The following is a 21,469-nucleotide window of genomic DNA, read 5'->3' as shown; positions in this document are numbered from 1 at the left end:
AGGGAAGAGTGGGGAGGGCCCCATTAATGAAAAAGAGGAGAAAGTGCTAGACATGCAGTTGAGAAAGGGTATAGACCATGTTCTAGAGCAGATCATAGGGTATTTGGGGGAGGTGGTAAAGCCAGGATTTGTATCTCAGGTCCTGGAACTAAGTCCAGGGGTTCTTTGCATTTATGTTTCCACAGGTGAGAAATACAAGGTATGTTAATCTGGGTATGTTAACAATACCGGTGTCTCAGTGGTTTAACATAATAAAAGCTTATGTTTCACATAAGTCACAGTGTGTAGCAGGCTTGTTGGAGCCAGTGGGTGGGGTGTCTGCTCCTTGCAATCATGGAAAGACCAGGTTTCTTCTATCTTGTGGTTCCACCATCCCCTGTTGCCTTGGAATCATCCAATCTGTGGGCTTCAGGTAAGGGAGGAAAGCTGCGGCTGACTTATTGGAGATATCAGGGGCCAGCCCTGGAAGTGCTGTACATCATTTTCACCCATTTCCTTAGCCAGAATTCATGACTAAGGTGCATGATCATACGGCTCCACCTAACTGCAGGGGTGGCTGTAAAGTGTGTGCACCCCAGTAGAAAAGGAAATGGGGTTTGATGAACAATTAGCATTGCCTCTGTCACACATATAATTAAATTAAATTAAATAACCAAGCTGACTTTACTTGAAAGAGAGATTTGGGGAGAGCTGCCAGATTATATCAAAAAAGGAAAGAAAAAGGAGGCAAAATAGTCATCTTTGGCCTGATGGCACAATAATGGGTCATTAATATTTAATAAACATCTACTTTATGTGAGAACTTTGTTTTTTAACATCAGAGGGAAAAAAATATAAAATACCTTTATATTTAGCTTATTAGCTTTAATGTGCCATCTCTTTAGCTTTCAATCGGCAAACTGTAGATATTATCTCAGCATGGGTTTAGGAGCATTCAGTGAGCCAAAAGGCAAAATTAGGAATTGAACCCTGGCCTTAGACTTACAATCTGGTGCACCTGTCACCAGAGTGGTACTTTACCTTTCACAGTAATATATGGACAAGTCCAAACTCCTGTGTAAGGTGGGGTAATTAAATATTCAGTGAGTAGCAGGCAGGTGATTCCATCTTTTTAAGACTTTCTGGTGGAAGAGTTTCAAGATCAGCTTTGAAGGCAAAATGTAGGAACAGCATCTTGGGCAGAATCAGAAGGCAGAAGTGTACCTGCTGTGGGGTGAAGAACACACAGGTGTGGACATGCCTATCTAGAGTAGAGAAGAAATGGGGAAATTGATAGAAAGATTAGAATAGTAGGTCAAGGATTTTTAATTTGCCATGTCAAGTAATAGAGAGTCACTATATTTAGTGTTATAAGGAAGTGATATACCTGGTGGGTCCAATTATATCATTCTAAGGAAACTTGGTCATCCAGGGCTGCCCTGTTGATAGAGTTCAGAACGACAGAATGGGATGAGTTGGACCCAAAGCCAGATTCTAGTGTGTGGAGTACAGAGTTCCTCAGGACACAGCAGTGTTCTTCCTGGGGCTCAGGGAGAGGTCACAATCATTTAAGGTTCCAAGTTCTCCACTGGACTTCAAAAGACCTTAAGAGACTCAGTCTCTTGCCTATCAGCCTTAGCTCCTTCATTTCTGAACTCTTGTTCTGCTGTGGTTTGAATAAAAACGTATAATGCAGGCGTTCACCAGTTTAGTATTGTGTTATAAGAGTTTCTTTATTAGTCAGTTGATTGCAATGAATTAGCAGCTTGGCTTACAAAAACCTTTTCCGCTATAATAAACCATACCTCCAATTGCTAATTAGAGCCTAATCACCATTTATGACACTGCTTTTCTTCCATTCAAAGTTTTGAAGCTTGATGTCAGAGATGAGTTTTCTGCCAACAGGGCAGTGCAGCTGTTTGCGTTCTCTATGTCTAGGACTATAAAAGAAAGAGGAAGGTTGAGGGAAGTGTCAGGTTAGGATTCCTGTGGAAAGAAAGGGTAAGGGTCCCCTAGTCAGTAGTCAATAATTAAAACTGGTATTTGTAGAGCACTTCACAATTTACAAAGCGCTTCTGTGTACATGTCATCTTCACAACTCAGGGAGATAGATAAATTATCTTTATCTCTAGTTTATGTTTAAGGAAATAGTGGTTCAGACATTTAAAATCGTAGAATTTCACTTTTTATTTTTATAATCCTGGGCAGATTTATATAGATATACCTGTTTCCTAATTAATAAAATGAAAATCATTATACCTACTTTGTAGGGTTGTTGTGAAGAGTAAATGAGATGATGTAAATTGCCACCTTAAAATTGTCACTCGCCATCTGCCTCTACAAGGATTAGGTCACTAGCCACTGTAGTTGCTGACCTTCAACACACCCTAAAAGGAGTTCAGGGTGGAGGTCAGGAATGAGGCACTCTGTGCTCTGGGAAAAACTGACAGAACAGGCCTTCAGTTAGTTAGATATTTTCAGGAGAAGTTTTTATGAGCCCAATTTCTTGCATCTTCTCATATCTAGGAAAGCACTAAAATCATTAATGCAGACATCTACTCCTTGTGACTATGAGCAACCTTCTTGTGACCAGCAGTAACCTTCTGCCAAAATGTGTGCTTGATTGCACGTATCGCCCTTCAACAAAATCACATATATACTGACCTCCCCCCCAACCTCTTCGAAGCAATTCCTCAGAGCTATCCGAGCGGCTGTCTCCCAGGCTATAGTCCTCATTTTGCCCCAAATAAAACTTAACTCACAACTCTCACATTGTGCATTTTTTTTCAGTTGACAGAATAGACAATTTAATACATAGTAAGAATATAGTAAATGATAAGACCTAGGAACTGAAGCTGTATAATGGGTGAAAAGAAGACTTTAGTAGGGTGGGACAGAGCAAAGATGGGATGAAAGATAAATTTTATTCCTGAGTCTCAGTGAGGTAGACAAATTGGTTGAAGCTGAAGGTGTAGGTGGCAGAGTAGGATGCTTTAACTGGAGATTAGGATGGGGGTTGCAGTTGTTGGTAATAACTAGATATAGGGTATGATTGTGAAAGTGGGTGACTGAGGTGGTGGACAAGATCATTTAAGGTAAGAAAAAGTCAAGGAACTGAGAGGCTTGGTATTAGCAGGGATAGTAATCAAAATATTTAACTGCCAGTACTAGGGTGGGCATGGATCCATCAAAATGAATGTAGCCTATTGTGCTGTGCAGGGTCTCGGAGGCACTAGTGGCTATGAAAATGTTTCAGTATTTTAATGATCATACTTGTGCAGTCGAACCCAGGCCATAAGATGGATCGTCCACATGGATATTACCAGAAATGATGATGGGGTTATGGAGAGTGAGATAGGAAGCTAGTTGAGGGAGTCTTTAATGAAAGAAGGAGAATGACCAGGACTATGGTAGGTGATAATAACAAGGAAGGGTGTGGAATGGCTTGGAATGTGTGGAATGGCTTGATGTCTCAAAGGATCAGGACATTATTTAGGGAGGAAGGAGGAAAGTGGTACTTGAGGCAGCAATGAAGAGCAAAGAGAATATTTACTCTACTTCTGACCCTAGAAGGTGTAAAGCAGTGGCTTTCAAATTTCATATATTGTATATGAAAAAATATTTGAAAAAAACATATATTTGAAAGTCATCATTTATTATAACTGAAAAAAATCTTTCATGGAACAATACTCACCTTAACCACATGCAGTATATGCTGATGTTTTCTATTACTTTATTTTTAAAGTTTTCTATTTCCTACCCACTAAATCGATTTCATAAACCATAGATGGGTTGCAGTTTACAATTTGAAAAGCATTGGTATGTAAGTTGTAGGAGAAAAAATAGCCACCCCCTTGAGAGGACTGCAAAGGAAGCATGCTTTTTCCTCAAGAGGTAGCCAGGTTTCAGTTAGATAAAGGAGGTGAAAAAAACATCTATCAAAGAGGTTGAAGGATATAGGAGTATCTTAGTCTGTTCGGGCTGTGGCAACAAAATACCATAGACTGAGTGGCTTATAAACAATGAACATTTATTTTCACATTTCTGGAGGCTGAGAAGTCTAAGATTAAGGCACTGACAGATTCAGTGTCCGGTGAAAAATGCTTTCTGGTGTCTTCTTGCTGTGTCTTCACATGACCAAAGGGATGAGGGAGCTCTCTGAGGCCTCTTTTATAAGGACATTAATCACATTTATGAGGGCTCTGCCCTCATGACCTAATCACTTCCCTGAAGGCTGCACATCCAAATGCCATCACATTGGGGATTAGGTTCCAATAAATGAATTTTGGGAGGGCACAAGCATTCAAGCTATAGCAAGGGGATTTTGTTGATGACAGATCCTGCATTCCAGAGGTCACAGTGGAAGGAGTTAGATGTTATTTTGGGGGTTAGAGTCTAATTCAAATTAGGCAGTGTAGAGGACTGTGATAGGGTAAGAATCTCTATGATGAGGAATGATCTGGAGGCCAAGGATTCTTGTGTTGTAAGCAGAGATATAGGACATGAGGGGATTAGTAGTCTCAGGGATAGGTGGATAATCAGTTCTAATTATAGCCCCCTTCTTGGGACTGGTCTAGTCATCTTGTCAGTGGTGAGGTGAGGTATAAGGGTTGGCTGGGAGTGAGTTGATGAGGTGTGTGTGGTAGAATGAGGATCTCACTAGAAGTGTGCTGCACTTGTGGACCCTCTTTCAATCCTACTGTGGACAGAGTTAAGGCTAGAGGGGCTGTCTTTCCAGAAGTGCCAGAGTTCCGAGGTCCCTTAAATCATGCTTGGCAATGGTGGTGATGGTGTCAAGGCTTAGGGAGTTCTGTGGCTTACCCTTAAGTCCTATTGTCCTTGATACTGAGGGGGAGGAAAGGAGTGGCCTTACAAGGAGTTAACAGTTTCTTGTGTACTCTTTTTTTTTTTTTAAATGGATGGCTAAATGGGTTTTTATTTATTTATTTATTTATTTTTGGCTGTGCTGGGTCTTCGTTTCTGTGCAAGGGCTTTCTCTAGTTGTGGTGAGTAGGGGCCACTCTTCATCGCAGTGCGCAGGCCTCTCACTATCGCGGCCGCTCTTGTTGCGGAGCACAGGCTCCAGACGCGCAGGCTCAGTAGTTGTGGCGCACGGGCTTAGTTGCTCCGCGGCATGTGGGATCTTCCCAGACCAGGGCTCGAACCCGTGTCCCCTGCATTGGCAGGCAGATTCTCAGCCACTGCGCCACCAGGGAAGCCCCTCTTGTGTACTCTTTAAATAGGAAAATTTTAATTTAAAAGACAGTGCTAAATTGAATGGTGCGCACGAAGTTGTGCTAGAAATAGCACTAAACTAAGAACCAGAAGATTTGTTTTTAGTTCCAGCTTTGCCTCTGCGTGACAGATCAGAACCTTAACCTCATCAGTCAAATTGGTGTAATGTCATGCCTTTTTTTCCTTAAAAGCTGTTGTGAGGACTAAATTAAGTAAAAATATAGGCATATGGTGTAAAACTTATAAAGCACTATTTAAAGGCAAGAAGTTGGCAATTGGCGCTACTTGGCAGAAATAATATGTAGTCAGTGTAAATAGTGAACCAAGTACAGGCAGCTGTCAGTTAGTGACAGCTGGTGTTGCAATCAGGGTAAGATTAGATGTTTTATAAGATTTAAATTTTTTTGATGGTGGGACACAACTCAAAGACAGATGAAAGGCAGAACTCTGTTACTTATAGCTCCAAACCAGACAAGGCTGTCACACAGGGCCACACAGGAATTTGCACCCAGGGACAGGTAACAGGAAGCTGGAACTGCAGGAAATGCTTATGTATGACAAACAGGATGCAGTAGCTAGGTTTCATAGGCTTCTAGGGTATTGGGTATTTTGAATAATTCTTCAGGCCTAAGAAAGAAGGGGCTGTCCCTTGGTATAGGTATGGAGAAGGGGGCCTCTGGCAGTTAGGTATATATGTATTATAACCCAAGAGTGGGCACTTCCCTGGTGGTCCAGTGGTAGAGAATCTGCCTTCCAATGCAGGTGATGCGGGTTCATCCCTGGTCAGGGAACTAAGATCCCGCATGCCGCGGGGCAACTAAGCCAGCGTGCCACAACTACTGAGCTCGTGCTCCTCAACGAGAGAGCCTGTGTGCTGCAAACTACAGAGCCCACGTGCTCTGGAGCCTGCATGCCACAAGCTACAGAGCCCATGCACTCTGGAGCCGATGCGTCACAACTAGAGAGAGAAAACCTGCAGGCCATAACTAGAGAGAAGCCTGCGAGCCACAAGAAGATCCCGCAGGCTGCAACAAAGACCCCTCAGGCCGCAGCTAAGACCTGACACAGTCAAAAAAATAAAGAAAAAGAAATAACCCAGGAATGTTAGAGCCTGATAAGGGAAGTAGTTGGGATGGGGGTTTGACAAATTGCAGGTTAAGTGGAATAGAGGGTTTCAGTCATGGCAGGAAGACTGGGTCAAGACAGCACTTGTTTTTTTTTTTTTGGCCATGCTGCGAGGCTTGCAAAATCTTAGTTCCCTGACCAAGGATCGAACCCAGGCCCCCTGCAGTGGAAGCACGGAGTCCTAACCACTGGATCACCAGGGAATTCTAGCACTTGTGAAATATCATGTTATAGGCAGACGGCTTCAAAGTGGTGTAATCTCAAATTGCCATTATTTTAGACTGCAAAAACTTACTCTAAGCAGATTTCTCATTGACATAGTATAGTTTCTTAATTTAGTTATTTGTTGTTTTTTCTTAAGTTGAAGTATGGTTGATTTACAATATTATATTAGTTTCAGGTATACAGCAGTGATTTAATATTTTTATAGATTATACCCCATTTAAAGTAATTATAATATATTGGCTATACTCCCTGTGCTGTACAATATATTTGTGTTGCTTATTTAGTTTATACCTACTAGTTCGTACCTCTTAATCCCTTTCCCCTATCTTGCCTCTCCCCTCACCCTTCTCCTCACTGGTAACCACTAGTTTGTTCTCTGTACCTCTGAGTATGTTTCTGTGTTGTTACATTCATTCATTTGTTTTATTTTTAACCATTCCACATATAAGTGAAAACATACGGTATTTGTCTTTCTGTCTGCCTTATGTCACCAAGCATAATACTCTTCAGGTCCATCCATGTTGTTGCAAATAGCAAATTTTCATGCTTTTTTTTATGGCTGAGTAATATGCCATTTTGTGTGTGTGTGTGTGTATGTATGATTATATATATATATATAATCACAGCTTCTTTATCCATTCATCTGTTGGTGGACACTTAGGTTGCTTCCATATCTTGGCTATTGTGAGTAATGCTGCTATGAACATTGGGGTGCATATATCTTTTCAAATTAGTGTTTTTTCGTTTTCTTTGGATGTATAACTAGGAGTGGAGTTGCTGGATAATATGATAGTTCTATTTTTATTTTTGAGGAAATGCCATACTGTTTTCCACAGGGGCTGTACCAATGTACATTCCCACCAACAGTGTACTAGGGTTCCCTTTTCTCCACATTCTCACCAACATTTATTATTTGTTGTCTTTTTGATGATAGCCATTCTGACAGGTGTGAGGTAATAACCCATTGTGGTTTTGATTTGCAGTTCCCTGATGATTAGTGATGTTGAGCATATTTGCATGTGCCTGTTGGCCATCTGTATCTCTTCTTTGGAAAAATGTCTATTCAGGCAATCTGCCCATTTTTAATCAGGTTGGTTTTTTGATATTGAGTTGTATGAGCTTTTTACATGTTTTAGATATTGCCCCTTATCAGACATACCAATGTAAATATTTTCTCCAAATTCGGTAGGTTGTCCTTTTGTTTTGTTGATGCTTTCTAAGCTTCTAAGTTTAATCAGGTCTCATTTGTTTGTTTATTTTTGCTTTTGTTTTTCTTGCCTAAGGAGACAGATCCATAAAAAATATTGCTAAGACTTATATCAAAGAGTGTACTGCCTATGTTTTCCTCTAAGAGTTTTATGGTTTCTGGTCTTACATTTAGATCTTTAATCCAAATTGAGGGGGTTTTTTGTATATGGCATGAGAAAATGTTCTAATTTCATTCTTTTACATGTAGCTGTCCAGTTTTCCTGGCACCAGCTATTGAAGAGACTTTTTCCCATTGTATGTTTTTTCCACCTTTGTCATAGATTAATTGACCACAAGTGCATGTTTATTTTTGGGCTTTCTATTCTGTTCCACTGATCTATGTTTCTGTGCTTGTGCCAGTACCATACTGTTTTGATTATTGTAGCTTTGAAGTATAATCTGAAGTCAGGGTGCATGATTCCTCCAGTTTTGTTCTTCTTTCTCAAGATTAATTTGGCTATTTTAGGGTCTTTTGTGGTTCCCTATAAATTTTAGGATTGTTTGTTCTTGTTCTGTGAAAATTGTCATGGGTATTTTGATAGGGATTGCATTACATCTGTAGATTGTTTTGGGTAGTATGGCCATTTTAACAATATTACTTTTTCTAATTGTAATTCATGAACATGGGCTGTCTTTCCATTTATTTGTATCATCTTCACTTTCCTTCATCAATGTCTTATATTTTTCAGAGTACAGGTCTTTCACCTCCTTGGTTAAGTTTATTCCTAGGTATTTTATTCTTTCTGATGTGATATTGAATGGGTTTTGTTGCTTTCTCTTTTTGATAGCTTATTATTAGTGTATAGAGAAGCAATGGATTTCTGTATATTAATTTTGTATCCTGCAACTTTCCTAAATTCATTTATTAGTTCTAAATTTTTTTGGTAGAGACTTTAGGGTTTTCTATGTATAGCATCATGTCACCTGCAAATAGTTACAGTTTTATTTCTTCCCTTCCAACTTGGATGCCATTTATTCCTTTTTCTTGTCTGATTGCTGTGGCTAGGACTTCCAATACTGTATTAAATAGAAATGGTGAGAGTGGGCATCATTGTCTTTTTCCTGATTTGAGAGGAAAAGCTTTCAGCTTTCACCATTGAGAATGATGTTAGCTTTGATTTTGTCATAAATGGACTTTGCTATTTTGAGATATGTTCCCTCTATACCAAATTTGTTGAGGTTTTTTATCATTAGGGATGTTGAATTTTGCCAGATGCCTTTTCTGTGTCAATTGATATGATCATGTGATTTTTATCCTTTGTTTTGTTAATGTGGTGTATCACATTGATTGATTTGTGAATATTAAACCATCCTTGCACCTTTGGAATAATCCCACTTCATCATGGTATATGATTCGTTTTACATATTGTTGAATTCAGCTTGCTAATATATTGTTGAGGATTTATATATATTAATCATGGATATTGGCCTATAGTTTTCTTTATTTTTGGTAGTGTCTTTGTCTGGTTGTGGTATCAGGGTAATGGTGAACTCATAGAATGAATTTGGTAGTATTCTGTCCTCTCCAGTTTTTTTGAATATTTTGCAAAGGATAGGTATTAGCTCTTCTTTATATGTTTGGTAGATTTCCCCTGTGAAGCTGTCTGGTCCTGGACTTTTGTTTCTTAGGAGTTTTTTTCATTACTGATTCAATTTCAATACTAATAATCAGTCTGTTCAGATTATCTGTTTCTTCCTGGTTAAGTTTTGGAAGATCATATGTTTCTAGGAATCTATCCATTTCTTCTAGTATGTCCAATTTGTTGGCATGTAATTGTAGTATTTTCTCATGAATACTACATTGCTTGTAGTATTTGTATCTCTGTGATATTGGTTGTAATTTCTCCTCTTTCATTTCTTATTTTATTTGGGCCCTCTCTTTTTTTTCTTGATGAGCCTGGCTAAAGGCTTATCAATTTTGTTTATCTTTCCAAAGAACCAACTCTTGGTTTAATTAATCTTTTCTATTCTTTTGGTCTCTATTTTATTTATTTCCTCTCTGATCCTTATTATTTCCTTCCTTCCCCTGACTTTGGGCTTTGTTTTTTCTCTTTTTTCTAATTTCTTTAGGTGGTAGTTTAAGTTGTTTGAGATTTTTCTTGTTTCTTAAGGTATGCCCATATCACTATAAATTTCCCTCTTAAACTGCTTTTACTGCATCCCATAGACTTGGAAAGTTGTATTTTTGTTTTCATTTGTCTCAAGCTATTTTCTAATTTCCTCTTTGATATCTTCGTTGACCCATTGGATTTTTAGTAGCATATTGTTTAGTCTTCACTTGTTTGTGTTTTTTCCATTTTTCATCCTGTGATTGATTTCTAGTTTCATGCAATTGTAGTTGGAAAATGTGCTTGATATAATTTCTATCCTGTTACATTTGTTGAGACTTGCTTTGTGATCTAGCATGTGAGGTATCCCAGAGAAAGTTCCATGTGCACTTGAAAAGAATACGTATTCTGCTGTTTTTTGATGGAATGCCCTGTGGATATCTATTAAGTCCAACTGGTCTAATGTGGCATTTAAGGCCATAGTTTTCTTATTGACTTTCTGTCTGGATGATCTGTCCATTGATGTAAGTGGGGTGTTAAAGTCTCCTCTTATTATTGTATTATTTTCAATTTCTCCCTTTATGTCTGTTAGTACTTGTTTTATATTTTAAGTGCTCTTATATTAGGTGCATATTTGTTTATGAGTGTTATATCCTCTTTTTGTATTGATGCCTTTATCATTACATGATGCCCTTCTTTGTCTTTTGTTTTAGACTTTGTTTTAAAGTCTATTTTGCCTGACATGAGTATTGCTACTCAAGCTTTCTGTTTCCATTTGCTTGGAATATATTTTTCCATCCCTGCACTTTCATTCTGTGTCTTTATCTCTGAAATAAGTCTCTTATAGCAGCATATAGATGGGTCTTGTTTTTTATACAAATAACCCATCCTGTTTCTTTTGATTGGAGCATTTAGTTCATTGACATTTAAAGTGATTATTGGTAGGTATGTACTTATTAACATTTTGTTAGTTGTTTTTTAGTTGTTTTGGTAGTTCTCCTCTGTTCTTTTCTTCTTTTAGTCTCTTCCCTTGTGGTTTGATGATTTTCTTTAGTGGTACGCTTGTATTCATTTCTCTCTAGTTTTTATGTATCTATTGGAGGTTTTTGATTTGTGGTTACCATAGAGTTCATATATGTTGACCTATTATAGCTTACCTACTCGTTTTAATCTTGTTATATCAGTTCAAACACATTCTAAAAGCTCTACATTTTACCCTCCCCCACTATGTTTTGTTTTCAATATCATGTTTTACATCTTTGTGTCTATCCTTTAACTGTTTATTGTACTTATAGTTGATTTTACAATTTGTCTTTTAATCTTTGTACTAACTTATTTGAGTGGTTGATCCACAGCCTTACCATATATTTGCCTTTACCTGTGGGATTTTTCCTTTCCTATAATTTCTTATTTTTGTTGTAGTCTTTTATTTTTCAGTTAAAGAAGACCCTTAAACACTTTGTAAGGTCAGTTTAGTTTTGATTAACTCTTTTAGATCTTGCTTGTCTGAGAAGCTCTTTATCTTTCCTTTAATTCTGAATGATAACCTTGCTGGTAGAGTATCCTAGATTGTAGGTTTTTCCCCTTCAGCACATTAAATATATTATTCCACTCCCTTTTGGCCTGCAAAATTTCTGCAGAAAAATCAGCTGATAGCCTTAAGGGGGTTCCCTTGTATGTGACCCTTTGTTTTTCTCTTGCTGCCTTTAAAATTATCTCTTTAACTTTTGGCATTTTAATTATGACATGTCTTGGTGTGGGTCTTTTTGGTTTCATCTTGTTTGGGACTCTCTTTGCTTCCTGTACCTGGACATCTATTTCTTTCTTTAGGTCCAGGAAATTTTCAACTATAATTTCATCAAATACATTTTCTACCCCCTTTTTTCTCTCTCTTCTCCTTCTTGGTGTATGTATGTTTGATGTTGTCATAGAGGTCCCTTAAACTATCCTTATTTTTTTTAATGTGTTTTTCTTTTTGCTGTTCTGATAAGGTTGTTTCCATTATTCTATCTTCCAGATCACTTGTGTGTTCTGTACCATTAAGCTGCTGTTAATTCCTTCTAGTGTAATTTTTATTTCAGTTACTGTATTCTTCAGCTCTGACTGGCTCTTTTTTTATATTTTCTAGTTCTTTTTTAAAATTCTTGCCGTGTTCATTTTTTCTTTTCCCAAGTTCAGTTAGCATTCTTATTACTATTGCTTTGAACTCTTTATCAGGTAAATTACTTATGTTTGTTTCATTAGGGTGGTTTTTTTCTTATTCTTTTGTTTGAAACATATTCCTTTGTCTTCTCATCTTGTTTTTAACTTTCTCTTTCTTTATGAAATTAGGTGAAGCAGTTACCTATCTCGGTCTTGAAGTCATTTCCTTGTGTGGGAGCATCCCTATGTAGTCTGCATGTGCCCAGTGGCTTTGGTAGGAGAGCTGGATCTGAAGTGAGCATGGGCCACATCTTACCCTGGGTTCTTCTGGCAACCACCACCTTGGTGGGAAGCAGGGATGGATTTGAAGGGCTAGAGCCAGAGCCAAGTGTGACCAGGACTTTTCCTATGCTTAATGGCTATTACCACCCTGTTGGAGGCAGGTTTGGGGCCCAAGGTGCTGGAGCAGGACCCCAGAAGCAGTTGTGTTTCTCCTGGGTGTGATGGTAGTCTTTGCCTTGGTTGGGGTTATGGCTGGGGCCTGAGGGACTGCATTTCTATGCTGGTTTCACTTTTTCCTCTGTGTACACGCCTTAGTTAGAGGCTGGGTTGGGGCCTCAGTGCCTGGTGCTACACTATTAAGCTGTTTTTTCTCCTACAGGCTTTGGTGGTCTCCACCCTGGAACTAGTTTTGCTCTTCCCAAATGTAGGCAGGGACACATACACTGGAAAGGTTGCTTCTGCCCTGGTCAGAGGCAGGTCTGGAGTTCAAGTCAGCTCTGTTCCCTATATGTGTGCACACTCTTATTGGCAATGGCAGCCTTTGCCTTAGTTTAAAAGTAAAAGGATGGGAAAGGATATATTATATACAATTATAAGAAAGCAGAAGGCGTTATAGAAATCTACGGCAAAGTATACTTCAGAACAAGCCATACTACTAGGGATAAATACAGACACTTCATAATAATAAAAAAAATCAATTTTCCAAGAAGACACAACAGAACTTCAAAATAATGAAGGAAAAACTGATGGAATTGAAAGAAAAAATAGACAAATTCACAATGATACTTGTGAATTTATTTTAACTCTCCTTTCTCAGTAATTAATACAAAAAGTAGACAGAAAATCAGTAAGGATATAGAAGACTTGAATAACATAACCATAAACTTTATCTAGTAGACATTTATAGAACACTCCATTCAACAACAGCTGAATACACATGGAACAGTCTCAAGCTAGAACTGTGATTATCCATTAAGCAAATTGATCACAATGGAACTAAATTATAAATCAATATTTGAAAGTATCTGGAAAATCCCAAAATACTTAAATGTCAAACAACACACTTTCAAATAACCTCAGAGGTCAAAGAAGAAACCACAAAGGAAATAGTAAATTATTTTTTAACTGAATGAAAATGAAAACATCAACATTTGTGGAGTACAGCTAAATTAATACTTAAAGGGAAATTAAATGCTTATATTAGAAAAGAAGAAAGGTCTAAAATCCACCTTAAGAAGTCAGAAAAAATCAACTTAGACTGAAAATAAATATAAAGAAACAATAATGAAAAGTTGAAGTCAACAAAATAAGAAACAACAAACAATAAAGAAAATGAATTAAACCAAAAACTTTTTTTTTAAATCAGTAAAGTCAGTAAATCTCCATTAGATTGATTAAAAGAGAAAAAACAAATTATCAGTATCAGGAATAAAAGAGTGTATCACTACAGATCCTTCACAGACTTAAAAGCTAATAAGAGAATGTTATGAACGATTTTATGCCAATGAATTTGACAATTTAGTTGAAGTGGACAAATTCTTTGAAAGACACAAATTACAAAATTACAAGAAAATATAGGAAACCACAGTAGTCCCATATCAACTAAATAAATTGAATTTGTAACCATAAATCAGAAGGAAACCCAAGGTCCAGGTGGTTTTACTGGTGTATTTGATCAAGCTTAAACAAAAGGATAGTAATTCTATAAAAATTTGTTTTCAGAAATTTTTATTCAGATCTTGTTTTATGACACTAAATATAGTTTTAGTCATACAAATTCTATACCTGTTTTGGTTAAATTTATTACGAGTTATTTTATGATTTTGTTGCTAATGTGAATGGATTTTCTCCTATTTTCAGTTCAAATTGATTATTAATAGGATAGTGAAAGACTATTTTTGTGTATTTATTTTTTGTGTTGCCAACTTAATCTCTCTTATTAATTCTCATTCTTCCCCCCAACCCTCAGCCTATTGATTCCAAGAATATAATCATATCATGTGCATACAAAATAAGTAATTTGATATTTTATAATTATTCTAAGTATTTCATCTTCATGTCTATTACATTAGTTATAACTTTCAAAACAATGTTAGGAAATAGTGGAGAAAACAGGCATCTCTGCCCAATATCTGGTTTTAATAGAAATTATTTTAGTATTTCACCATTTATCTTGTTGTTTACAGTTTATTCAAGAAAATAAAATATGCCATATATACTGAACAGTACACACAACATATATGTACAATTTAACAAATAATTGTAAAGCAAAAATCTATGTGACCACTGTACACGAAAAAATTTTAAAGGTTAAGAGATAGTACATTACCAGCACTGGGAATGTACACAACTCTGCTACAAGAACCCTGTTCCTTCTCCTCTTAGTGGTAACACAGGTTGCCCTAACATTCTTACTGATTTCCTTACTTTTTTAATAGTTTTATCATTTATATGTGCAACCCTAAATAATATAGTCCTGTTTGCCTTTATTTGAACTTTATATGAATGGAATAATGTTTTATGTATCATTTTGTTCAATATTATATCTAAGATTGATCCATGCTACTTCATGTGAAAAGGTTTATTCATTTTCTTTGGTTGTATTCACTTCACAGTATGGATATATCAAAATTTATCTTTTAATTTCTATTGTAGGTGTCCATGAGTTATCTCCTATATTTGGTTATTACAAACATGGATACCATGAACATTTTTGTACATTTCTTTTAGTGCAATGCGTATGAGTTTCTCTAGGATAAATCCCTAATAGTAGAATTTTGGGCCGAATTAACTTTACTACATAATGGGTAACTAAAACTTTTTCCCAAATGAGAGTTAATATTGTTCTACATTAATGCTCTAACCAAAAGACATAGACTGGCTGAATGGATACAAAAACAAGACCCATATATATGCTGTCTACAAGAGACCCACTTCAGACCTAGGGACACATACAGACTGAAAGTGAGGGGATGGAAAAAGATATTCCATGAAAATGGAAATCAAAAGAAAGCTGGAGTAGCAATTCTCATATCAGACAAAATAGACTTTAAAATAAAGACTATTACAAGAGACAAAGAAGGACACTACATAACGGTCGAGGGATCAATCCAAGAAGAAGATATAACAATCGTAAACAAATATGCACCTAATATAAGTGCTGTTTTCTACAGCTGCTGTACCAATTTACATTCCCACCAACGAGTAGACGGTTCCAATTTCTCCAGATCCTTGACAACACTTTTTATCTTTTGTTTGTTTTTGTAATAGTCATTCTAAAAGTTTGAGGTGATATCTCACTGTTTTTGATTTGCATTTCCCTGATGATTACTGATACTTAGCACTTTTTCATATACTTGTTGACCATTTGTATGTTTTCTGTGGAAAATGTCTATTCAATTCTGTTGCCCATTTTTTAATGTGGTTATTTACTTTTTCTGCTAATCTCTTTATTTATATTAGCCAGTTAAGGTTTTCTATTTCTTCTTTTGTTTTTCTGGAAGACTTTATCTTGGCTTTATTTCTAAGGGACAGTTTTACTGGGTACAGTATTCTTGGTTGTTAATTTTTTTCTTTCAGCACTTTGAATATATCATCTCAATCTTTCCTGGATTGACAGGTTTCTGCTGAGAAATCCACTGATAGCCTTATGGGGTTCCCTTATATGTGATGAATTGCTTTTCTCTTGCTGCTTTCAAAATTCTTTCTTTATCTTTGAAAATGTGATTATAATGTATCAGTATAGACTTCTTGGTTTCTTCTATTTGACATCCTTTGGCATCCTGAATATGGATGCCCATTTCTCTCTCCACATCTGGGAAGTTTTCAGCCATTAGTTCCTTAAATAAGCTTTCTGCCCCTTTCTCTATCTCTTCTATTTCAGGACTTCTAAAATGTGTATATTGGTTCAGTTGATGGAGTTCCCTGAGCCCTTTAGGCTTTCTTCACCTTTTTCATTCTTTTTTCTTTTTGATCCTCTGGCTGTATAATTTAAATACTCTGAGTTTATTGATTCCTTCTTCTGTTTTTTTTTAAGTCTGCTGTTGAATTTTTCATTGCAGTCATTGCACTCTTCAGCTCCAGTATTTTTATTTTATTTTATTAGTTTCTTTTACAGGGTATGGCAGATTCTATTTTCTAAAGATGATGCAATATCTCCTTTGACATTCTCACTGATTAGTGGATCTGCTCTTGACCTCAAATCTGAGTGGGCTTAGACTCACTTGTAATCAGAGTGAAGTAGAAGTGATGCTGGATGACTTCCTAGGTAAGGCCAGAAAAGGCCATGCTACTCTTACCTTCTTCTCTTGAACTCTCATACTCAGAGCCCAGGAATGCCATGCATAAGTCTGACTATCCTAAGGGTACCATGCAGTGATGAAGCCAAACCACTCTGATGGGCATTCTCTGTCGTCAAGTCCTCCCAGGCTATGTGTCAGATACTGTGACTGAAGGAGCACATAGGTAATCTCAGCTCCCAGCTGTTGAGTCACCCCAAGCCTTTGACTCCTCCTAGCTGAAGCCCAGATGGGGTGAAGCACATAAAAGTCATCCTTGCTGTGCCCTTTCCAATTTCTGACCCACAGAATCCCTCTTTCTGCTGTGTTGTTTCTGGGACTTGTTTCTGAATTAAAGGAGAGATAGATGCTAATGAGATTAGGTGATGGAAGAGAAGGTAAATAATAGCCACCTCTCTGGCTCAGTAGGTGTTTGTTTATGGTCAGCAAAGTACCTGCATACTGGAGTTAAATGCAGACAGTGTGGGTGGGGGATGCCAAATTTTCCCTGTGTTTTTACATCATCTGACATGTTTCAGAGGGAGGGGCTCATGGAAAGTAGTTTAAAAGTATGTTTTCAGTCCATCATCAATAAAACAGTTAGTTGAAATTCCACCTGGACTTTAGCAACTGTTCCTCTCTCATTTTAAATCCATAGTGTCATTGCCAGTTTTTCTCCTTTTCTGTATCTTTATGGTCATTTTTTAAATGATGAGGTTTGTTTTTTTTTAATTGAGATATTGACATATAACATTGTATTCGTTTTAGGTGTACGACATAATGGTTGATATATGTATATACTGTGAAATGATCACCACAATAAGTTTAGCTAGCATCCATCACCACACATACTTACGTTTTTATTTTTCTTGTGATGAGAACTTTTAAGGTTACTCTCTTAGCAACTTTCAAGTATACAATAGAGTATTGTTAACATATTCGTCATGCTGTACATTACATCCCCAGGACTTATTTATTTTATAACTGGAAGTTTGTACCTTTTGACACCATCACCCATTTTATCTAACCCCCATCCCCCACTTCTGGCAACCACCAATCTGCTTTCATCTCCAGTATTTCTGAGTGGTTCTTTTTATTGTTTCTGTCTCTTTATTGATGTTTTTCATTTTGTTCATATATCATTTTCCTGAATTCACTTAATTGGCTGAGTTCTACTGTAACTCACTGAGCTTCTTTTAGAAGATTGTTTTGAATTTTGTCAGCAAATTCATAGATCTCTATTTCTTTAGGGTCAGTTACTTGAGATTTATTTTTCTCCTTTGATTATGTTATATTTTCCTGATCAGTCGAGTCCCTTGTAGCTTTGTGCTGATGTCTGCATTTTTTGAAGACACAAACACTCTAAATTGCTCCAGATGACCAGCCTTTTTTTTTTTTTTTTTTTTTTTTTTTTAAATGGAGGCTGTAATCGCTTATTCTCTCTGGTGTCTAACTTTGCTGGTTCTGTCAGCACTTGATATGAGGCTACACAGAAGCTGGTCCCGTGGGTAGGACCCTGAAAGGTAAGGACATTGGAGGCATGCCCTACTCCTCTGCCTCCCTTCTGAGGGAGAAGCCTCAGTTCTGCACATTTTCCCAATCTTGAAGATCCCTGCTAGCTGTAGGAAGCCACCCTCTGCTTTTCCTTTGTTCTTAGCTGCCCCAGGCATCTGGACTATGCTAGTTCCTTCAGCACTTGGTGTGAAGTGAGACAGGACCTGACCCCTTGGGGAGTGAGTGCACTGAAAGGCTGGGAGGCTGAGCGCACACTCCATTCTCTTTTCCCCACCATGGGAGAAGTCATTGGCTGAGGAGATCTCTCCTGGCCCTGGGCTGTGCAGTTTGGGAGGAGGGGCTAATGCAGTTAAAGTGAAATTGCTCTTCTTACCTGTTTCAACGTGGCTGTTCTTGGTTTTTGTGCTTATCTGGGGTGCTGAAACTTCTTATTTGGAATCTGGAATTCTCATAAAGGTATTTTGGTTCATGTATAATTTTTACATCGCTGCTTCTATGGGGGAACAACGATTGAGTCTTCCTATTTCTTCATTTTGCTGATCTCACTTGCAGTTTAATCTTTAAGGAACAGATTATTTAGTGATACTGTGGTGGAATATGTGTAGTGATGAATTTAGCCAGGGTAGATACAATGACTAGTGGGACAGTGTGCATCTTCATTTAGGGGAAGGTGTAAGAACTTCTTCACTTATAATAAGAGTGGTGTTTTAAAACCTGTATGATCATGTTATAACTCTTAATATTGATGCATATAACTAGATTGATATGAAAGGTTTAGCTAATAAAATAAAGCATGGTCAACAATGTATACACATATCTGTGTGCCCATTTTATCACTGTATTTCTTGATATTTCTTTATGTTTGTTAAGATAAATATAAAAATAATGCTCTCTTGATGTTTTAATTTGCTTTAATTTACTTCTGCTTTTTTTTGTTTACAGTATGTTTATACATCAAATACAAATGCTGCATTTTATAATGTATGCCTTCAGGCAAGAGGCTGTAGCAGAATGCAAAATCAATTTTTAGCATAACAATGTGTTCAATCTTCTTATATATATATTTATTTATTTATTTTTATTGTGGTAAAAAACACAAAACATAAATTTTACCCTCTTAACAAATTTTAAGTGTACAGTATTGTTAACTATATGCATATTGCTGTGTAGAAGATCTTCAGAACTATTTTTATCTTCATGACTGAAACTCTATACCCAATGAGTAGCAACTTTCCAGTTCCCCCTTTCCTCTAGTCCCTGGCAACCACCATTCTGCTTTCTGCTTCTATGAGTTTGCTTTAGATGTCTCATATAAGTAGAACTACACAGTATTTCTCCTGTGACTGGCTTATCTCACTTAACACAATGGCCTCAAGGTTAATCTATGTTGTCACACATTGTAGAATTTCCTTCTTGTTTTAAAGCTGAATAATACTCCATTGTATGTATATATCACATTTTCTTTATCTATTAATCTGTCCATGGACATTTAACATGTTCATTCTTTGTGTTCACTATTCTTTGACTATTTGCAGGCACACATGCCATTTGATGCCTATGGTGCCACCAGGTCAGGTGAATGGAGGGTGCTGATCTGTCTTATCCTGGAGCATTGTCTGTGTCTAGTTTACTTGTTCTGTGCCCTTCTACTAATGGGCTCCTTTGTGTAACTCCACAGGTAAAAGTCCTGGGCTCAGAATCTTAGTTCTTGTCAGGGTCTTTGTTCTGGTTCAGCCTCCTCAACTGCAGTGAAGTCATTCTTTCTGGATTAGTTTCCAAAGGCTATGGTAGGAGCTGATGTCTGTGAACCTTTCCCCTAAGACCCAGGATGGGCCAAATACTTCTCTGACTATATTGCTTAGCTTTTGGAAGTTACTTAACTTTGAATAAGAAATCAATACAGTTGAATTTAATTAAAAATCAAGTTATACATGAGCTCTAAGCTTACAAAGTTTTCAGCCCTTGTAGATTGGTTCTCTTATAGAACAAACATCATGTTGCGGTTTCTTACCCTGAGACACATATTTGCTGCCTCAGCATCCTCTGCAGAGCTGCATTCACCTCCTGGTTCTTGAAGCTGTAAATGAGGGGGTTTAATAAGGAAGTGATCACACCATACTGTACAGAGACAACTCACTACAGGACTGATCCTGAAGAGGGGCTGATGTACCTGAATAGAGCGGTCCCATAGAACAAGAGCACCACAGTGAGATGGGAGTAGCAGGTGGAGAAGGCTTTGCCTTGGCTTTTAGAGGAAGAGATATTTAGAATGGCAAGAATAATTTTTGAGTAAGAGAAAAGAATCAGGGGAAGTGTCACAAGTCCTAGAAATGCAGAAAACCTAGCCAGCAGGATGGTGTTAGGTGTGGTATCACTGCAGGACACAGGGAAGTGAGAAGGCAGTTCACAACTGAAATGGGAGATGATATTGGGACCATAGAACTGTAAGTTCTGACCACAAAGATTATTCACTAGTGAGTTCAGAAACCCCATCACCCATGCTGTACCGACCACTGCAGTGCAGAGAGGTCTATTCATGACCACGGTGTAGAGCAGAGGGTGACACATGGCAGCATAGCGGTCATAGGCCATAGCAGAGAGCAAGCAACTCTCAGTGACTCCAGAAATCATGAAAAAGAAACTCTGGGTAATGCCGCCCCACACCAAAATGGTTTTCTTCTGAGACAGGAAATTATGCAGCATCTTGGGCACAGTGACTAAAGAGTAGCATATGTCTAGGAAAGATAAATGTCCAAGGAAGAAGTACATGGGCATGTGGAGGTGAGAATCAGCCCTGATCACCAGGATCATCATCAGGTTCCCTATCAGGGTCAGGAGGTCAATCCTCAGAAAGAGAACAAAGAGCATGGTCTGGATATCTGGGTCACTAGACAATCCCAGCAGCACAAATTCATCAATAATGCTAAGATTTGTCATGGTTTCTTAGATATCCTATCCCTGGAGAGAGACAAATACTTATTCATTTGGTGGGACAATGATCTGAGTCACACTCAGTGAATAGGACTTTTTAATCTATAAAAGATCCACTCTTTTGCTTCAAGCCAGAAATTGAACCCGAGGATAAAGAAGGATCTGACCATTCTATTACCCTATTAAATACTGCAACTTTCCTTCTCCTGGTTAAGTACTCTTTATCAAATTCAAATTTTTTCCCTATGACACATAACAATTTCTAACATATTGGATAGTAGACTTATTTAGTACATTAAAAAATTATCTCTTCTGCTAGAATTTATATTATACACAGGCAAGGATCTTTGTCTGTTTTTCCCCCCATGGATGTATTCCTAAATGCCAATAATTGTCACTGGCTTCATAAGTTTTGAGTAAGAAAAGAGGATCAGGAAATTGTTACAGTCCTAGAAATTCAGT

General features: G+C 37.4%; 1 protein-coding gene and 1 long non-coding RNA gene across 2 annotated transcripts in view; one reads left to right on the top strand and one right to left on the bottom strand.

Moving 5' to 3' along the window:
- The first annotated feature begins 18,452 nt into the window (after positions 1-18,452).
- LOC130709256 (uncharacterized) overlaps positions 18,453-21,469 on the top strand; it is a 53,037-nt gene continuing 50,020 nt past the window's right edge. Inside the window, exon 1 of the long non-coding RNA XR_009009772.1 lies at positions 18,453-18,532. This is a non-coding gene — a long non-coding RNA (uncharacterized LOC130709256). The remainder of the gene's footprint in view (positions 18,533-21,469) is intronic.
- LOC130709255 (olfactory receptor 8S1-like) lies at positions 20,084-21,013 on the bottom strand. The gene is given in 1 exon segment (XM_057557211.1): positions 20,084-21,013. A coding segment is annotated over 1 exon segment (930 nt).

The sequence above is a fragment of the Balaenoptera acutorostrata genome, chromosome 11 (genome assembly GCF_949987535.1).
Source record: "Balaenoptera acutorostrata chromosome 11, mBalAcu1.1, whole genome shotgun sequence".
Taxonomy (NCBI): Eukaryota; Metazoa; Chordata; class Mammalia; order Artiodactyla; family Balaenopteridae; genus Balaenoptera; species Balaenoptera acutorostrata.
The sequence above is the reverse complement of the archived record's forward strand: the minus strand, read 5'-3'. Positions and strand labels throughout refer to the sequence as shown.